The sequence below is a fragment of the Macaca thibetana genome, chromosome 15 (assembly GCF_024542745.1).
Source record: "Macaca thibetana thibetana isolate TM-01 chromosome 15, ASM2454274v1, whole genome shotgun sequence".
In the NCBI taxonomy this organism is placed as follows: Eukaryota; Metazoa; Chordata; class Mammalia; order Primates; family Cercopithecidae; genus Macaca; species Macaca thibetana.
The window spans coordinates 30,646,066-30,664,757 of NC_065592.1; the positions used below are offsets into that span (position 1 = coordinate 30,646,066).

Here is an 18,692-nt window from a genome sequence, read left to right on the forward strand (position 1 = left end):
TCTTTTATGGCAGACCCTCTGTACTCCCAGCCTCCTGGCCCCTCCTGTATATGATTTCCTTGTGGCCACTCCATGCATTTTTCTTGGCTCAGGACTTAGTGGGCCTCCATGGGACCTGGTACCTCTACTTGTTCCCTTCTAGAATCTGTAACTTTGTGTTCCCCACCATTCTTTCCTTTATGAACCACCAGCGCAATAGAATGACTACCTGAAATTCTTCATCACTCCCAGCTGCTTTAGTGGAGGAAAAATGCCCACAGCACAGGAAATAGTCCTGCCATTCGAGAGAGGCCAGGGGATGGGAGCGTGTCCAGAGAAGGGCGATGGGTTGATGAAGGGTGGCCACAGTGCCCAGGAGGAAGGGGCCAGAACACTCTCTATTCTGTTCCGTGGGGAGGATTATGCTCGTGTGTGTAGTCCACTAGGTCAGAGTTGTCCAGAAATAGCCCAGTGTAAGGAGCAATTTTCCAAAGATCAAAAGAGCTGTCTCAAGATAGCAGTGTGCTCCCAGCCCCTACAGGTGTATACAACACAAAGGGAGGGACCCCCTGCTGTGGCTATCACAGAGGGGAGTGGACATCCTGTGGCTTGACCCCACCAGATGGCTTTAGAGATCTTCTGGGTCCCAGGGTCTGTGATTCTCTTCCCGGTCCCTCTTTTCTGTCCCTTATTTCACTGACTTTTTTCCAGCCAGAGTTCTAGCATCTTCTTTGTGAAGCTTTTAATGATTTTCCCTGCCACATATATCCTTTTAAAAACAAAATGGAGTGTAATAGGCTAAGCTGTACCTCATCCCCCAGGCTCTGTCCATGCAGACCCTCACGGCCGCCCCGAGGCCCCTCAATCCAGACCCACGCTTGTATTTCATCCCTGATCACCGTGTGCTGTTTTCCTTTTACCCTCTTCTCTGTATCTGCCTTTCTCTGTCTCTAGACTGGGAACTTCTTGAGAGCAAAGATGTGTCTCTTTGTCCCTGCCTCCCAGAGCACCCAGCCCTGGGAACCTGCTGAGTGGATGGTTGCTGAGTGAATCAGAGGGAGTCATAGTTTACTCTCCCTGAGGAAAGGAGAAGTAGCCACCGTGCAGTTCTGCCTGGGTTGGGGTTGGAACGGCTCTGTGATGGTAGAAGTCTCACATGGCCATTATCTGCCATTGCATGGTGAAAGTGATAAAGTTCTCTAAGATGTCATAACTTTCTGTTTTTCTTTTACAGCAAGCAACCCAGTGATAGCAGCCCAGCTCTGGTGAGTGTCCCTGAGCTCTAGAGCACAGCTCTCCTCTCAAAGGATCGTATTTATTTGCAATGTTGACTTTTTCCTTACTACAATGAAATCAGAAAGTACGTCATCTGGTAATTTTTTTTCCCCTTTTTCTGCTGCCTGGCTATTCCATGCTTGTGGCTTTTCAATAAGTACACAATATAATGTTCCAAGACAGTTTGGTTTTTTGGGAAAACACAGCCGTTTTGTTTGAGTAGCTGCGTGCTTTATGATCACAGTGGGTGGGAAAGGTAGAGGCCTGTGCACAGCACCCTGTGCTCCTGGCGTGGCAGGCATTGCTGGGAGAGGAAGGCCGTACTCCCGAGCTAAAGCTGGACGAGAGCAGATGCTAGATTTGCTCAGTGACGTGCAGGTTTTACATCATAGAAGACATTAAACACCTTTACTGAAATTCCTGCAAGAAAAGGAACTTACCACAAGAGTGAAAATTGCCAGCACAGGATTCAGCAAACATTTTCTGTAAAGGGCCAGATAGTCCATATTTGAGACTTCGCAGGCTCTGCTGTGTCTTTCACAGCTGCTCAGCTCTGCTGTTGTAGCTAGAGAGCCGCCGTGGAAATATGTAAATGAGCGAACGGGACTGCATTCTAATAAAACTTATAAATATCAGGCGGCCAGATTTAGCCCAAGGGGTGTAGTTTTTGCAGGCCTCTTCCCTGGCACAGGTGTCCAGGGTCTTGCCTGTATAGTAGAATGATCTGGTGAGCTATAATTATCTGAAACATCCTCCCCAGCCACACCTCGGGCTCACTGAATCAGTCTCTCAGGGTGGGACTCACATAGCTTGTTTTTAAAGCTGCCCAGGTGAGTCTGCCTGGCATATACCTCTCTTGCTCTCTCTGAAATAACTGCCTCTCTTATATGAGTTTCGGCTTGTTAAATAGACAAGCTGTCACGTGAGAGGACCACAGACTTGCGTTGTTTGGACCTTTGGTCTGAACTTCAGCCACTGGTAGGTAGCCCAGGTTCGTTAGCCTCTCAGTCATCCCAGGCACAGGTCTCAAGGCAGCTGAGAGGGTGGTCTTTGAGATGGACGCAGCTTGACTGTGCCATACACTGTCAGGACAGTTGGCAGAACGTGGCACGGGGTGGAGCGGGTTGCAGATACCCCTGTTAGCGAGGAGAGCCCTGGCTGGGGCATCAGGAGCCCTCCCTCTAGGTACCAGCTGTGTTCTAACCCAGCTCTGGAGACAGGCCTTCCTACTTCTGGGCCTCTGTCTTCTTTTTTGCAAATGAGGAGGCTGGGCTAGATCAGTGTTTTTCCAAACTGTTTTACCCTCTGATTTTCACCCTTTAGAAGAAACCTGATGTCAAAGCCCAACATACAGAACAGACAGATGTGGAGGTCCTCTGGATGAGCTCAGTGGGGAGGGAGAGACCAGTTTCTGCCTGCTCTTCTGCCACTCCTCCCACCCCATAGCTCCAGGGCACCTTCGAGGAACCCAGGGTTCTAGAGGACACAGCTGGTCCCTTGTATGACACAGCCGGAAACTCAACCTCACATCTCTGATTCCAAATCCTACTTTCAGTGTCCTTCTGCCTTTTGTCTCTGGGTTTTGTTCTCAGCATCTGATGAAGGGGCTCGGGGTCCTGTTGAACTGCTCTTCGTCGCCCCCTGCCCCGGAGGGTGGGAGGAGGTTGCAGTATTCTGGATGGGTTACGTTGTAGGTCGCTAGATTCACCCCTTTTCTGGGATCCTTCTGGCAGATAGTATGCCAAATGGTATCTGTACCTTTCTTAGCCTGTCGGGGTGTCTTCCTTTTAATTCTCTGGGGCTTGTAAGTTACAGCCCCAATTTCTTTCCTTTGCTGTCTAAGGTGGTGATTGTTTTTGATTGTGTCTCCCTAATAAAATTACATTTTCCTCCTAGCATCTAGTGGAGATTATATATTGGGAACCAAAACAAACTTAAAAAAAAAAAAAATTCTGCCAAAAAAAAAAAAAAGCCCTGGTAAATATACCCTTTAGGAACAAATGAGCTAATAACTGCTGTTCGCAGCTGTTCAATTGCTCTTCACAGCCTGTGGGATCCCGGGGTGAGTAGGATTGCTATGGGAGCCGTGGATGAAATTGTGCTCTGGGCTCCAGAGGTACTACTAGAAAAATAGCACCTTGCAGAACGCTTAACTTACCTGATGAAGTCCAGCCGGAGGTGATCTGGCCCAGAGCCTAGATCTGTGTACTGGTCCTCCTCGAAAACCGGAACACAGAACCATTTAGACCCCAAGCAAGACTTATAACAATGATCTGTTTGCCTCTCAGTGTTGGAGAAGCCAGCAATAACACTTGATTTCAAGCACACCTCCTGGCAATAATGACTGCCTCCTCTGTCCATATGTATATATATACACACATTTAAGATCATATCAGCCTTTCACTGTGGCTCATGCCTGTAATGCCAGCACTTTGGGAGGCTGAGGCTGGAGGATTGCTTGAGCCCAGGAGTTCAGGACCAGCCTGGGCAACATGTGAGATCCCGTCTCTTAAAACAAACAAACAAAAAGATTCCATCGAAATAGGATCATGCATGAGGAGCCCTGAGCCTTTTCTTAGTCCCTCTAAGAGCCAAGTTGGTTTAGCAGAAAGAAGACAGGCTTTAGGATTCTGCAGATGTTGATTCTAGCCCTGGCTCCCACTGACCAGCCAGGCGACCCTGAGCAGGTTTCCCAACTCTCTATTAGGCAACCGTTCCTTTATCTGTAAAATGAGGTGGTCACATTTGTTGACCTCATAGCCTAGTTGTGTGAATTAAATAATAACAGATGTGAAGTTCCCAGTACAGAGCCTTGTTTGGAGAGAACATTCCAAAGTGGTGGCCAGATTGTTGGCAGTGTTTTAATAGCAAGGGGACCCACTTGTGGCTCCCACCACAGTACCCAGTGAGAGATGCTCAGGAGGGACTTGTGCCTCCCCCTGCAGTAGGAAGAAGCTCTGCACATCACTGGAGCTTCTGGTGCCAGTGTTGTGGGTATCCCAGCAATGCCAGGGCAGGCCTGAAATGGAAGTGAAATTACTTGGTTTGCCCCAATGAAACAGGACCTCTTTTTTGCCACCAAAATAGGACATCGAGGCTGCATTCTGGAATATTTCCTACTGTTTCTGTTTGTGAGCTCTAAAGGGATGAGTGAAAGCGGCTGTCTGTGGTTTTCCTTGTTATATGTTCTTTTAAACAGCCAATATAAAAAAAAAAAAGTCATTATGTGGACGCTTCTATTAGAGTATATAGCACATAGCAATAGTTCATGATTGTTGACTAAATCAGTAATAATGCCACTTTACAACCTAAGATATTTTTCTCTTTTTTTTCTGTTTTTTTAGCTCTAAAACAAATCCAGAAGTCCATAATTACCAGGTAAGAAACTGCTTTTAAATGTTGTCTTTAAATAAGGAAAATTTTAAAAATAAAATAAAGCAAAAAAGAAGATTTTCGTAAAGTTTCTACATTTTCTATAATGAACAGTCATCATATTTATAATCAGATTTTGAGGAAATAATAACAGTATTTGTTTTTTTGAGAAAATGGTAAGAAGAGAGCCCTTTCCTTCTGGCCTCTGCCGCTTCTTGGTCATCTGAACTGCCTGTTTTTCTTAACCTTGTCAACTGGCAAGCATCAGGGACGTATGTTTAAGTTTCTGGGTGGCCAGACACAGCCCCTTAGTGGCGTTCCAGTGAAGCAGCTTTTCGTCAAAACGTGTTTTAGGCCTAGGGAACGTGAGTCCCTTGAGATGCACGTTCAGGAAAGGATGTTTTGGTCAAGTGTTTGGGAAATGTCGCATCGTTCATTCCCCTTCTTGGATTTTACAGTGTCCATTGAGGTGTGAAAGTACTGAGAAATCCTGCAAGAAAGACATGTTTTATTTTTTAAAAATTTATTGTTTCCCCAAATTATTTGCGAATTGCTCCCCTCTCACACCCCAATAATAATAATAAAAAAAAAAAAAAAAAAAAAAAAAAAAACTAGTCTTGAGCTGGCACAGTGGTGGACATCTGTATTTGGGGAGGCTAAGGCGAGAAGATCACTTGAGCCTGGGAATTCGAGGCTGCAGTGAGCTATTATCATATACCACTGCACTTCAGCCCAGATGACACAGTGAGAACTCATCTATTAAAAAAGACAAACACTAGTCTCAGCCCCTTCATATCTTTTTTAAAAAACACTGGCCTCAGCCTCTCCCATTTTTTGGTGGTGGTGAACTCATTAACACAAATAGTCCGTGGTTTCTAGAACCTTCTTTGTAAAGCACTGTGCTAGGCCCGTCGCCTGCAAGAAGGAGCACAGGTACGTTTCCATGGCTGGCATCTTGCTCTTTGTCAGGGCGGCCAACCAGGGCCTGTGCCGCCTGCCAGCTCACCCATGCCTGCTAGCATGTAAGGTGTGGTTTACAGCTCAGCCTGGATCAAGCACATTCTTCCTAAGCCACCGTGGGTGGCTCTCTCTGGCCATTCACAGCCTTGTACCACCTGGTTCCAACTTCTCTATTTATTTCTCACCACTCCCATCACGCTCCATATGTTCAGCTCACAGGGAATTGCATAATTGTTGTCCCATAATTTCTTCCCACCATTCTTTGCCCATGTTCGTCTGCCTGGAATTCCTTTGCTTCCTATCAGTATATTAAAGTGTCTGTCAAAGAGTCGGCCACGGTGGCTCATGCATGTAATCCCAGCACTTTGGGAAGCCAAGGCAAGAGGATCACTTGAGCCCAAGAATTCAAGACCAGCCTGGCCAACATAGTGAGACCCCATCTCTATTTTTAAATAATCCCAGGTTCAAGTGATTCTCTTGCCTCAGCCTCCCAAGTAGCTGGGGTTATAGGTGCATGCCACCATGCCCGGCTAATTTTTACATTTTTAGTAGAGACACAGTTTCACCATGTTGGCCAGGCTGGTCTCGAACTCCTGACCTCAAGTGATCCACTCACCTCAGCCTCCCAAAGTGCTGGGTTTGCAGGTATGAGCCACCGTGCCCAGCCCAGGGTTCTTGAATCTTCTTATTCACTGATTGTTTTTTGTTAAGGGGTTTTCAGGTGTGAGTAACTGAAAAGTTGTAGGGGACAGGTAATTGATAGGTAATCAGTGCTTGAAGGAGAGAAAAAAAATTTAGAAAAGCAAAGCAGCTCAGCCCTGCCTGTGCCCTCTCCCCATAGCCCTGGGGTGTGTTCTCACTGTGCGTTTTCTGCTTAGAGTGAACATCAAGGCAATTGTTGAAATCAGATCTACTGAAACTCATCTAGGCATTGTTATCGCAACCTCATTGGCAACCACGGGTCCTTTGGACCTTGCCAGTCTTAGAGGTCTTGTGTTGTTCTATCAAGGGTTGGGAGTAAATTGACCGGGAAGAGAATGTCCTGAGAAGTGGCCTGATCGGCATGTGAATACCGTGAAGGGTATTCAAGAGGATGGTGTTGCAGCATTTATCTTATTTCAAGCACTGCAAGGTCAGCCAGCTGCAAAGGATGGATCTCTGCGTTCTCAATGAGGACACTGTTGGCATTTGGGGAGGGAGAGTTCTTCATTGTTTGGGACTGTCCCTGGAATTGCAGGATGATTAGCTTCCCTTTTCTCTGTTACTGTGACAAGCAAACATGCACACGTTCATTTCCCGTTGTCCTCTGAGGGATATGAGCGTACTAGTTGAGAACCAGCTGAGTTAACACTAAAATACTCCTTGACAGTTGAGAATGTGATTAAATTGCCAGAGGAGACCAAGGAAGTTTCCAAAATCTTTTTCCAGGTCTATGGCTAAGGTTCCCACATCTCTCTGATGAATCTGATTTGGCTGTGTTTAAAGCCAGAGAAAAACATGAGGGTCCAGTTCTAGGTCAGCCTTTCTCTATTGTTGAACAGCCAATGAATGGAACCTCATTCTGGGCCTGTCTATGTGATCAAAACACCTGGAACAGTTAGACTCTGGGCAGATCATCTAAACTCTGTGGGTTTCTGTACCCCCTAAAGGAGAAATATGCAGAGATTGCACCAGGGAGATGCTAAAGCCCTGGTCAGCTCCCAGATCCTGCTACTGAGGTATTTTCTCCAGATTCCTTTTCCTGCAGCATGTCCTTCCGGGGGCTGCAGAGTCTGCTTGCTGACAGGCGTCTTTGAAGGAGAAAGGAAAGGCTGCTGGAATACAGAACAGGCAGGGAGGGCATCTCAGGTCCATGCAAATGGAACGAACAGAACTGCTGAGAATTCTCTGTGCCAGAGAGCAGGCCACTGCGTATTAACCAAAGCAGCCCGAGAAGGAGGGGAAGAAATAATTAAAAGAGTAACGGTGGCAAGACTGTAGTGACTTAAATGTCAGGAAGGCCTAATTTGCCCCTTGGGAGGTTGAGCCTTGAGAAGCCCCTGACTTCTGCTGATGTCTAGGACCACTGCCCTCTGCAGGCCAGAAGTGGAATGGCAGGCTGCTACCTAGCTGGCTAGGGCTGCACCTCTGTCCATTGGTGAGTCATTGGTCAGGGTCTGTGTTCTCTTTATAAAATGGACAACTTCCTTCAAAATTAGCGGGGTGTGGTGGCAAGCGCCTGTAATCCCAGCTACCCAGGAGACTGAGGCAGGAGAATTGCTTGAACCCAGGAGGTAGAGGTTGCCAAGATCCTGCCATTGCACTCCAGCCTGGGCGACAGAGCGAGACTCTGTCAAAAATAAAAAAAATTTAAAAAAAGACAACCTTCAGCCTCCTTCCTTCTCTTCTTTCTCTTTCTTCCTTCCCTTCTTTTTCTTTCTTCTCTCCCTCCCTACTTTCCTTCCCTCCCTCCCCTCATCCCTTCTTCTCAAACTGTCTCCCTCTCTCCCTCCCGTTTTATCAGGATGATAAGCGCTCTGGATGGTTTTGTTTGTTTTGGTATTTTGTTTTGGATTGCATTTTAGAAGATTATTTTTATTGCATAAACCAGGGAGAAAGAAAAAAACCTTCACCCACGGCCCTGCTGCTTCACTTAGCATCCCTGTCCAGTCCTTGCCTGTGTGCAGATGTAACTGCTCCACATGGTCATTGTCATTTTCAGCAATGACAAAAATTGTTTCTGAAGAGAGAAATTGCCTCCCACTCTCCCCATCTCTCTGACACCTTCCGCCTCTTCCCTTGGGGAGATGAATACAGCCTGTCCCTGGTACTCCGGACGACCCCCTTCAAGGCGGGTGCTGTCACCTTCTAAGAGCAGCTTCCCAGCCCCTTCACAGGGAGCCGCCTCTGGAGAGGGCAAGAACCGGTGCTGGGTTCCAGCCCCCAGCCTTTGTCAGAGGGGGAAACATGATCATCCTGGGAAACATCCATCCCCTAGCCAGGGTCTATAGCCTTTCCGTTCATAGTCCCCCAGCCCCTCGGGTGGATGCCAGTAACAGAGAAAGCAAATGAGGACCATTGAAATTAAAAGGTCATCAAATAATCAAGTTCGGTGTTTTATTTCTAGCCTCAGTATCATCCTAATATCCACCCCAGCCAGCCCCGGTGGCATCCTCACTCTCCAAATGTCAGGTAAGTGCTGGTGCTTCCAGAGCTGCACCTTCGAAAGCTCTCCTTTCTCTAGAAAAGTTCAGATTCTGCCTAGTTTAGGAGTAGAAAGTCTGCATCAGAAACAACCCTTCAGGGGTGCATTGTCATGGCCGAGATGAATAAATTTTCAAAGCAGAGGTAGCCAGTGATGCGTGTGGATGTATCAAAGGTGTGCTTTGTGAAATAAAAAATGAATTGATTTTTAAAAATCATTCTGATCTCATATATTTTTGGTTTAGTTTTATGTTCAAGATGTTACTGAAAATTTCTAAGTAACATTTTTCTGTCCTGAGAATTTGTTTACTTCAAATATGATGAAAGCTTGGGGATTTTTGTTGTGGTGGTTTTTGTTTTTTTTTTTAAGGAGTTTTTTTTGGGGGGTGGGGAATGGGTTTGCTTTTTGTGGCAATCAATATTTTTTCCCTAGACTGAGGGGTCAGTTTTTCTGTAAAGGATCAGACAGTCAATATCTTCGGCTTTGTGGTCGCTGTCACAACTCCTTAACTCTGCCATTGTACTTTGAAAACAGCCCGAGACAATCCATAAATGAGAGACTATGGCTGTGCTTCAATGAAACTGATTTAGAAAAACAGTAGGATTGGGCCGAGGGCTGTCATTTGCCAACCTTGGCCCCAACCTACCATAATCCTTTCTAAGCCAACTGACATCTGCTGGACTGTGTTTATAGTGAGGCTTGAGAGGTTTTTTTTTTTTTTTAAGGCTGGCTTTGTGAAAGCAAATGTTCCTTTTAAAATTTGAATTTTAGATCAGTCTTAATTGGTGTTTATGTGTGAAGCTATTTCAGAAACATAGTTGGCAAGTTCAGTTTGCATAAAGGTGAGGTTGCTAGCCTTTCTCTGAGAAATGGAGAATAAAATGATGGAAATAAACCCACTTAGAGCAAGGCCAAAATAAAGTTTGCTGGGGAATTTTGTAACCCAACAGTGTGATTGTTTATAAACACTTGGTAGTCACTTAACTTTTTAAAGCAAATTAGGTGAGTGGAGTAATAATTCTAAATCTTGCTGTGTTTCAAAGGTACTTTATTCTTCAGACATAACAAGCAGAAGAGATTTACAGAAATGCTATTTTAATTAACATTGTTTTTACAAAAGTTTGTGCTTATCACTGTCTGTTTTATCATGTTAGTTTCCTTCTGAGGCACGGCCTAGCAGCAGGCGTTCTGAGGAAAGCCGGAAACAGTGCCTCTCTGGGGTGGGCCTGCTACTGGCAGCTTTAGTGTCATCTGGAAGCTTGTTAATGCAGATTCTCAGTCCCACCCCAGACCTACTGGATCAGAATCTATGGGGTGGGGCCCAACATTTTGTGTATTTTCAATCTCTGCAAAGATACCCCCTGACAACAGAGTTTGTTAGTCCAACACTTTTGGCAAATGCTGCCTGAGGCATTCATGGCACACACTGGCATGATAAAACCTCCAGGCAGCCCTGTAGTAAAGGAACATTTTCCACCTTCACTTAGCTTTCTCCGGACGGACTTGACCATGAGACACCCTTTGAGAAATGATGACTTGACCATAGACAGATGCTTGCTCTGCTTGGAAGTTCATAGGTGATCTGCATCTGAACTTTTACAGTTCTCACGTAGGAAATCCATTCATTTCCACTCATAGCCATCCCCATTCACATGGCTCATGGTTCCCCCTGCCCCATTTCCTTTGTGCTTGTGTTGTTTCACTTACATTTCTGCATTTTCTTCCATTCTCCCACTAACCATTCGCTCTGCAAACAAAACAGGCCATCCTTTCAGGATGACAGGTCGCATTGGAAAGCATCGGCCAGTGGAGATGACAGCCATTTTGATTATGTCCACGACCAGAACCAGAAGAACTTAGGAGGGATGCAAAGTATGATGTATCGAGATAAACTCATGACTGCACTTTGAGAGACTGAAGCATCTCTCTTCCATTCACCTTCATAGTTCCATTGCATTCCATGAAAAGTGTCTTGGCCTCACATGGATGGATGTGTTTGGACGAGTGTCTTTAAGGAGTAGTCCTGAAGGGTGTTTTCAGTGTCCAAGATAAAACCACTATAGCTTGTTATAATTTACTGTTGACTGCATTCTCATTAAAATGAAGGTAGTTAAAGGCTCAGGAATCATTTTGATGTTCTGATTTTAAAATTGGAGTCAAAGTCTATGTTTATCATATTACTATGTACCTGATGTTCTTTGTTATTTAATTAATGGGAGCAAATAAAACCAGAAGAGCTTGGGAAGATTGCTCAGCATATATTCCTGACGTAGAAGTTGAGGTTGCTAGGGTCCAGTTTCCCTAGTGTGGCCTGGATAAGTCATGTCCTCTTCATTGACCTCATTTTCCCCATCTGAAAAGAGAGGGTTGGACTAAGTGATCTCCAAGGTCCTTTCCAACTCTAACATTCTGCAATTTGTTAACATTTCATTTTGTTTAGGTTGAGGATATACATTCAAACTAATTTTATCACAAGGAAAACTGCAATACCCACTTCCCTGACAGAGAGTTACTCCTTTCAGAAGCTAAATAAAGTATATAACTTATTAGATGTTATATAAATACAGGGGGACTTTGAGTTTCACATCTTAAAGCAGTTGAGCTACTTCGAATTTAAGCAGTTGTACTAATCTTAAATTGCATAGCATTTGTTTTGATAGAACTTGCTGCTCAAGTATGAGAATAATTTTTAATGTCTTAATGATTGGTGCTGGTAACTTGCATGATTTCAGAAGACATAATTGTGAATACACGCTGTCAGAATTAGGGGATTGGTTTTTACCCTAGACTTCACTCTTAAAAAGCAACGTGCAGTCAGGATCATTTATGGCTCAAATGAAAGCATATAAGGTTTTCTTGAAGTTGTGCCAAAGCATTCTGTAGAGTAGGATGAGATGGGTGTTGCCCTAGTCTGTTGGTAGACCCAGAAATCAGTATGTTGTCTTAGGTTAAAGCTTGTACCAAAATATTTATTTCCCCCGTTTCAAGCCCTGAGTCAAACATTTTTTTCTCTTAATAATAGACCTGAAATGTTTTATTAGTATTTCTGTGAAATCAGTTGATTCTTGTGCCATTTTTATATATGTAATTGTAATTTTGCCCATGTTAGGCCCTCTAAAGAATGTTTGACATCCTTTGAGATATTTTGTTACTAAAATCTGATCTTTTTTGGCTACCGCAAAAATCTATTCAGCAAGAAGGTATCAGCTGCGTACCTTGCACAGTGGAGCTGACCGCCTACAAACTCTCCCTAAGGTATTTGTTTACAGGTGTATTCCATTTTAGCAGACGTTCTGATCCTCAGTGTATGTGCTGCAAACAAATAAATGCGTTCTGAATCTTTTCATCTTATTGATAGCATTTTACAAATGTGTTTCCAAAGAATAAAGATTATTCTTGCTTTTTTTTTTGACTCCATCTTCATTTTTTTTTTTTTATTGATTCTTATTGCTATGCAGAAGTCTCATTTGTGAATGACCTTGGTAACAGAACAGGTGGCTTTTGGAAGTCTGAAGGTGAGCATTCAGTTAGGTGGGTGGAGTAAGATCATCTTAGAATGAGGCTGCTCTTGGCAAGAGTGGCTCTTATAGGCACAGCAGCTGATGCCTTTCTTCATCTGGGGCAACTCTGGCGAAGGTTGCCCTGCCTGTCACAGGTGCAGAATAGAGAGAAGTGGTGGCAGTGGGATTTCCCCAGTAATAGTCCTGTAAAGGTGGATGTTTGTCCTGGCTACTTGTGCTCTTCCTGGCAGGAAGGCATCCAAACCCTTATCTGTGGGCTCCTGGAAATTGTGTATGCCATCTGATACCCTCTATTAAATACCTCTCTGCTTAAAGTCACTTGAGTGGTTTCAGTTGTCTGCAACCAAGAAGCCTCACCAGTATGCATACTTACGACATCCTGATTGTTAAATGAAGTATACACTTTTCATTCCTTAACTTAGTGGACCTTTCTCTACTGCAGTTGACCAGTTCAGTCTTAACAGCCTCCTTTTCTGTCATTACATTGTGATGTTGTCTAAAGGTCTTTCTTCTGCTCACTGCTCTTTTCACCACAGTCTACCCAGGCCTTCTCATTCTGTCCTGATTTTATAATGCTGTAGACTCTGAAACCATCCTCTGTAACCCAGACTGTCCTGTGAACTTTTGGACTGACATTTCAACTTGGATATCCTGTGTACACCTCAAACTCCACCTATCAAAAATCAAATTGGTCATCTTTTACCCTCCTCCCACAAAACTTTTCTTCTGCCTGAATTCACTTTTTTACCCACTACTAGAATGTATACATCATCTACAGCTGTTCTGCCTGTTGCCACCCGTGTCCAAACAGTGCCTAGGTCTGTTCACCTCTGCCTTGGTATTCATACTTAGGCTGTCCTCTCTCTTCTTACTGACATGGATCCCACAGGAGCATCTTTTCTCTGGCTCAGAGGTGCCCTTCCTGATCTCCCTGACTCCAGTTGCTCCTGACAAGCTCATGCTCCTCCCAGTCACTAGAACAGTCTCTAAAACACGGTTGGCCTGTGCCATTGCAGTGCTTGCCATTACCCTGAGGATGAAGTCCAGTGACCTCTCTGTGGAATTCCCCACTCTGGGTCTCCATCCTCTTGCTCTAGCATATATCCCCCATTTCTCACCCTACTGTTGAAAATCCTTCAGTGCCAAATTGCTTGTGGTTCCTGGCATGCACCACACCCTGTTCTTACATCTATGCCTTTGCAAATACTGTTCCTTCTGCCTAGAATTTGGTCACTCCCATCCCTTCCCCTAACTCCTCAATGTCTGCCTCTGCCCAGACATCTTCTCCTAGGGACTGTCTGATGGCCCCACCTCTGCAAACTGGGTTAATTTCTGTGTTCCAGTGATAACCCCCTCCCTTTCTACCCCCATCTATAGCAACGTCGCACTTACAGCTTTGTATTAAAATAGGCTCTTTTGTTTATCTCATCCTGGAACCTGTACACTGCATCAGCCTGAGCTTTGTGTCGTACTTGCCTTTGTTGCCTGGCCCCTGACAGAGAGCAGGTGCTCCATGAATGTCTGCTCAGCAAATGGATTATTCCACATTCATTTGAAAGGTGATGTCTAACCAGATAACAGGCAATAACACATCATCTCTGGGCTGGTCTGAAGATATCTGAACAACCTTATCCAGTATGGGGGCATCGTACTGTGCGTAGGACATTGACCACCATGCGACTTCTAGATTCAGTTTCACCATCTGAATATTACTCAGTGTGTCAACTGTGTTCTTATTTGAGGCATTGGTATCATGCTGTACAGGGCAGAAGAAAGTCCAGCCACGTGACGTTGGAAACCCCCGGTAGGTAGACATTGATCTGCACTAATATATAGGGGCTGGTCATCTAATGCTAGGCCTTGCATTCTGCATGTGTCACTTACACTTCCTGACCATTCTGTGAGATGGGTAATATCCTCTTTTTCATACATAGGAAGCTCAGGCTTAGAGTTTAACCAAGCAGCCTGTATTTCAGAGCCTGTGGTCTCAACTGCTGTGCTCTCTTGTCTCTCACCTTTCATCCCACCATTTGCAACCCTGGGGATCCACATCTCCATGAGACTGCTAGATAATGTTGAACAGTTCACTCCACTGAAATCGAATTGCTCACCCAGAAACCCATCCACTCCCTCTAGCCATCGAGTAACCCCTGTCCATCTGCATTACCACCACACCGGTAGGTAGCTCACTGTCCATACACCCCCACCAGTGTGGCCTGGTAACCATGTTCCCTCCACCATCACCACCACCAGTCGTAACTGTCCATACCTCCCACACACACACACCAGGGCTGGTAACCTTGTTCATCTCCATCACCTGTGATCTACGCTGTTTACTGCCTTCTGCTCACACACACCCCTCCAGTGGTCTAGTAACCCTCTCCCACACCTTACCACCCCTCCCCAAGTCTAAAAATCCTGTCCACACAGGCATCATTCAGCAGTGGTCCCATTTTCAGAGAAGCAGAGATTGGACATTATTCTTTTTTTTTTTTTTTTTTTTTTTTTTTTTTGAGATGGAGTCTCGCTCTGTCACCCAGGCTGGAGTGCAGTGGGGCGATCTCGGCTCACTGCAACCTCTGCCTCCCGGGTTCACGCCATTCTCCTGCCTCAGCCTCCCGAGTAGCCGGGACTACGGGCGCCCGCCGCCACGCCCGGCTAATTTTTTGCATTTTTTAGTAGAGACGGGGTTTCACCCTGTTAACCAGGATGGTCTCTATCTCCTGACCTCGTGATCCGCCCGCCTCGGCCTCCCAAAGTGCTGGGATTACAGGCGTGAGCCACCGCGCCCGGCCTGGGCATTATTCTTAATGAACCACTGCGTATTTGAGACGATCCACTCTATGGACCTTCCTTCCAAAGAGCTCACAAGTGAACAGTGTTTTCTGGAATATTACTTGACAGCAAAACCATACTCACTATTCCATAATTAATGGAATTAACTTTTACATTGTGAAGCTCAGGTATGTACTGGTTTATCATCTGTTCATGTTTCTGTGGTCCCTCGAAACATCCAACAGTGTACTGACAGTTGTCATTTGATTGATGTAATTCATGCCAGAAATCTCTAAATCCTGCCAGGTAATTAATTACCTTGGTCTTCAAAACCCTTTTGCCTATTTATTGGTCTACCATTTCTGTTGAAGGTGGTTCTCTTTAACCACAAAGACGGAGGAATAAGGACAGTGTGGGAATTCCCCTTAGTCCTCCTTGCCTGTTAATGTTGCACCATCCTTCCAGGTCAGTGACTGCAGCCTCCTGTGTCCCGCTCTGAACACAAGTAATGACAGAGCCTTTTTCTTGCCCTTGACTTTACAGCTTTTAACTAGTCCTTTAAAATCTTAGCTCATCAAAGAACTCCCTGAACAGCCATATTGATCCCTTTGGATCAATATTTCTCAAACTTAGAGTTCTAAATCAATTCCCTGGCTGACCAAGTCTTCCAAACGTACCAGGAAAATACCCTACTTTGGTCCGGGGTCATTTGCTTCCACTGTCTTGCTACAGGAGGCAGTGGACAGATGCAGAGGCGAAGCGTAAGGGGGCAGAGAGAAAAAGCAAGTCACTGTTAAAGGTCCCTTGCACGTGAGAAATGGCACATTTTAAGAAACTCTGGGGGTATCAAAAGACAAACATGTAAAATAGACAATCAGCTCAGCCTTAGCAAAAGAAATCCTCAATAGTTCTGCAAATAGGCCCACTTCTCCCAAAATTAGGGAGCCAAAGAATGGCTTGGACAACTTACTAAAAATATGGATTGCTGCATTCTAAATGGTCAGTGGTAAGACCCCAGACCCTGCGTTTTAACAGCCCAGGACAGTCTGAAGTGGGCAGTCCAGGTTTGCTTTTCTCTTTGGGAAAGCAAAGCTACTTCTCTGCTTGTATGTTCATCCTTATTATTATAATGCCTCAATTTTAACTCTCAGTAGAGGTCAACCGGTTTTTTATTTTTATTTTTTTTAATAGTCATGATGTTAAGTCAATGGATGGAGGCATCATAATAAGTAACTAGATCTGTCTGCTCAGCAAAGCTTTGCATTTCCTTAGGCCCAAGGTGAAGCAGAAGAATGTGAGCATTCTACTGGTTCTTTATATGGCTTTAATTTCATCATTAACCTGTCCCCTACAATCTATCAAACCAAGTCTGTGTTCTTGCCCTCCCTCCCCACTTCAGAAGCAAGAGACTGGTGAATTCCAGCCGTTGGAGGACAGGGCGTGTGTATACACCAGTCTAAGCACCTGGGCTAAGACTGGAGCCCATGATTGGGAAACAGGTGGAAGTTTGCAGAAGTAAAATGGCAAGACATTGCCAGCCAGATGAGAGAAGGATTAAAGGGTCCACAGTGTGGTGGTCTGGTTTTATCAAGGGAGAAGAGCCCCATAGTTGCCTGATTAGGTGAAGTGTGGAAGCTTTGGAATCTCACACAGTTTGAATCCCAGCTTTGCCACTTACTAGCCATGGGACCTTTGACCAGTTTCTTCTGGACACCTCATTTTCCTCATCCCCAGATGGAATTTACCAACATCTCACTGATAAGAGAATTATCAATAAATGACATGATATAGAAAAGACATTTTGCGCAGCACAGTGTTTGACGCTAGCTGGTAAAAATTTTTAGTGGGTTTTGAGATGTAAGGTCGTAGCTGTGCATGTGGATGGAAACAGGCCAAAGAGATTCAAAATAGCTCAAGGCCGGGCGTGGTGAATCACACCTGTAATCCCACACTTTGGGAGGCTGAGGCGGGTGGATCATTCAAGGTCAGGAGTTCGTGACCAGCCTGGCCAACGTGGTAAAACCCCATCTCCACTAAAAATGCAAAAACCGGCCGGGCGTGGTGGCATGTGTATGTAGTCCCAGCTACTTGGGAGACTGAGGCAGGAGAATGGCTTGAACCAGGGAGGCGGAGGTTACAGTGAGCTAAGATCATGCCATTGTACTCCAGCCTGGGTGACAATGTGAGACTCCATCTAAAAAAACAATAATAATAAAGTCTAGTTCAAGAAATGGTATATCTAATAGATTGATGGCTTGAGATGCATATTCTAAGTTTAGCAAGGGAAAGGGGTGTTTGGTGCCAAAGGAAAGATCAGATGGAAGAGCATTAACACATATATAAAGACGTGTCTCTTTGAAACTAACAAACTCAGAGCAGAAACACCATGGGGATCTTTTGAGGAAAGAAAAAAGAAATAGAAATGTATTTCTGTCCAAGAATACTAGGAAATAACTGTCCAGGCAGAATGTGGACAATGCTTTCCCATCTGCACATGGCAGAATTGGCATAGAGTAAAGAATTGGTGAGATGGCTGAGAGTCCATTCTGTTGGTACGATTGGGACTCAGAGGCTTGGAGAATTGAAACAGAGCGTCTGCTCCATTCCCTCCTTGTCTAATTTGGGATTTCATTTTAGATGAATTGGAGGAAGATTTTAACTATTAGGAGACTGAGTGGAAAGTTAGTAATAAAAGGGAACCACTGTGCTTTGTTGCCATTTTGTCTTTCTTTTTTTTTTTTTTTTTTTTTTTTTTTTGAGACACGGTCTCTCTCTGTCACCCAGGCTGGAGTGCAGTGGTGCGATCATGGCCCACTGCAGCCTCGGCCTCCAGGGCTCAAGTGATCCCCCCACTTCAGCCTCCTGAGTAGCTGGCATGCACCACCATGCTTGGGTACATTTTTAAAAAATTTTGTAGAGATGGGGTCTTGCCATGTTGCACAGGCTGGTCTCAATTCCTGGCTCAAACGATCCTCTTGCCTTGGCCTCCCCAAATACTGGGATTATAGGGGAGAGCCACTGCACCTGGCATGTTGCCTTTTTTAAGATAGGTAATACAAACAGTAGTAAAAATCAAACACAAATAACTGGAAGTTACTTTTCCTTTCCATCTTCTTATTCCCCAGTTTTCCTTGGAAGCAAACATTGTTAGCATTTCTCTTTGTCAATCTAGAGCTACTCCATGTATAAAGAGCATATATTTATTTTACCAATCAATATTGATGGACGTTTAAGCTGCATCAACTCCCTCAAGTTTCAGTGCTGCTGCCATTCTTGTACCTTGTGTTTGTGCACTTGAACAAATCTACCTGTAGAATAAATTCCCTTGAAGTAGCATCCTGGTCAAAAGGTATGTGCATATTTAAGTTGGATATTGTCTAATGAAATTTCTCTCCAAATATATTCCACCTGTTTATGCTCCCCGCAGCCCACAGGCACCCCCAGCAATTATGACAGTGTCTCTGTGACCTCATAGGAAGCGAATCATAGCCTTTGCTAGCTTTTTTTTTTTTTTTAACTTAGTCTGATAGGTAAAATCCAGAATTTCTGTTTTAATTACATTTCTCTATGAACAAGGCTATGCACATTTTTGTCTTTCTAAACACCGTTTATTATATGTTTTCTGT

The 18,692-nt window shown here is 44.7% G+C and overlaps 1 protein-coding gene across 4 annotated transcripts in view; it reads left to right on the forward strand.

The window, feature by feature from the left end:
* Positions 1 to 18,692, forward strand: part of EPB41L4B (erythrocyte membrane protein band 4.1 like 4B) — a 150,756-nt gene that overhangs the window by 69,205 nt on the left and 62,859 nt on the right. For 3 of the 4 annotated variants that reach the window (XM_050759544.1, XM_050759542.1, XM_050759543.1), the window contains exons 13-15: positions 1,214 to 1,244; positions 4,599 to 4,632; positions 8,693 to 8,757. In XM_050759544.1, the coding sequence (XP_050615501.1) occupies positions 1,214 to 1,244; positions 4,599 to 4,632; positions 8,693 to 8,757 (130 nt within the window). Of the gene's footprint in view, positions 1 to 1,213; positions 1,245 to 4,598; positions 4,633 to 8,692; positions 8,758 to 10,532; positions 12,176 to 18,692 lie in introns of those variants that run through there. The other variant, XM_050759546.1, reaches the window with a different exon arrangement.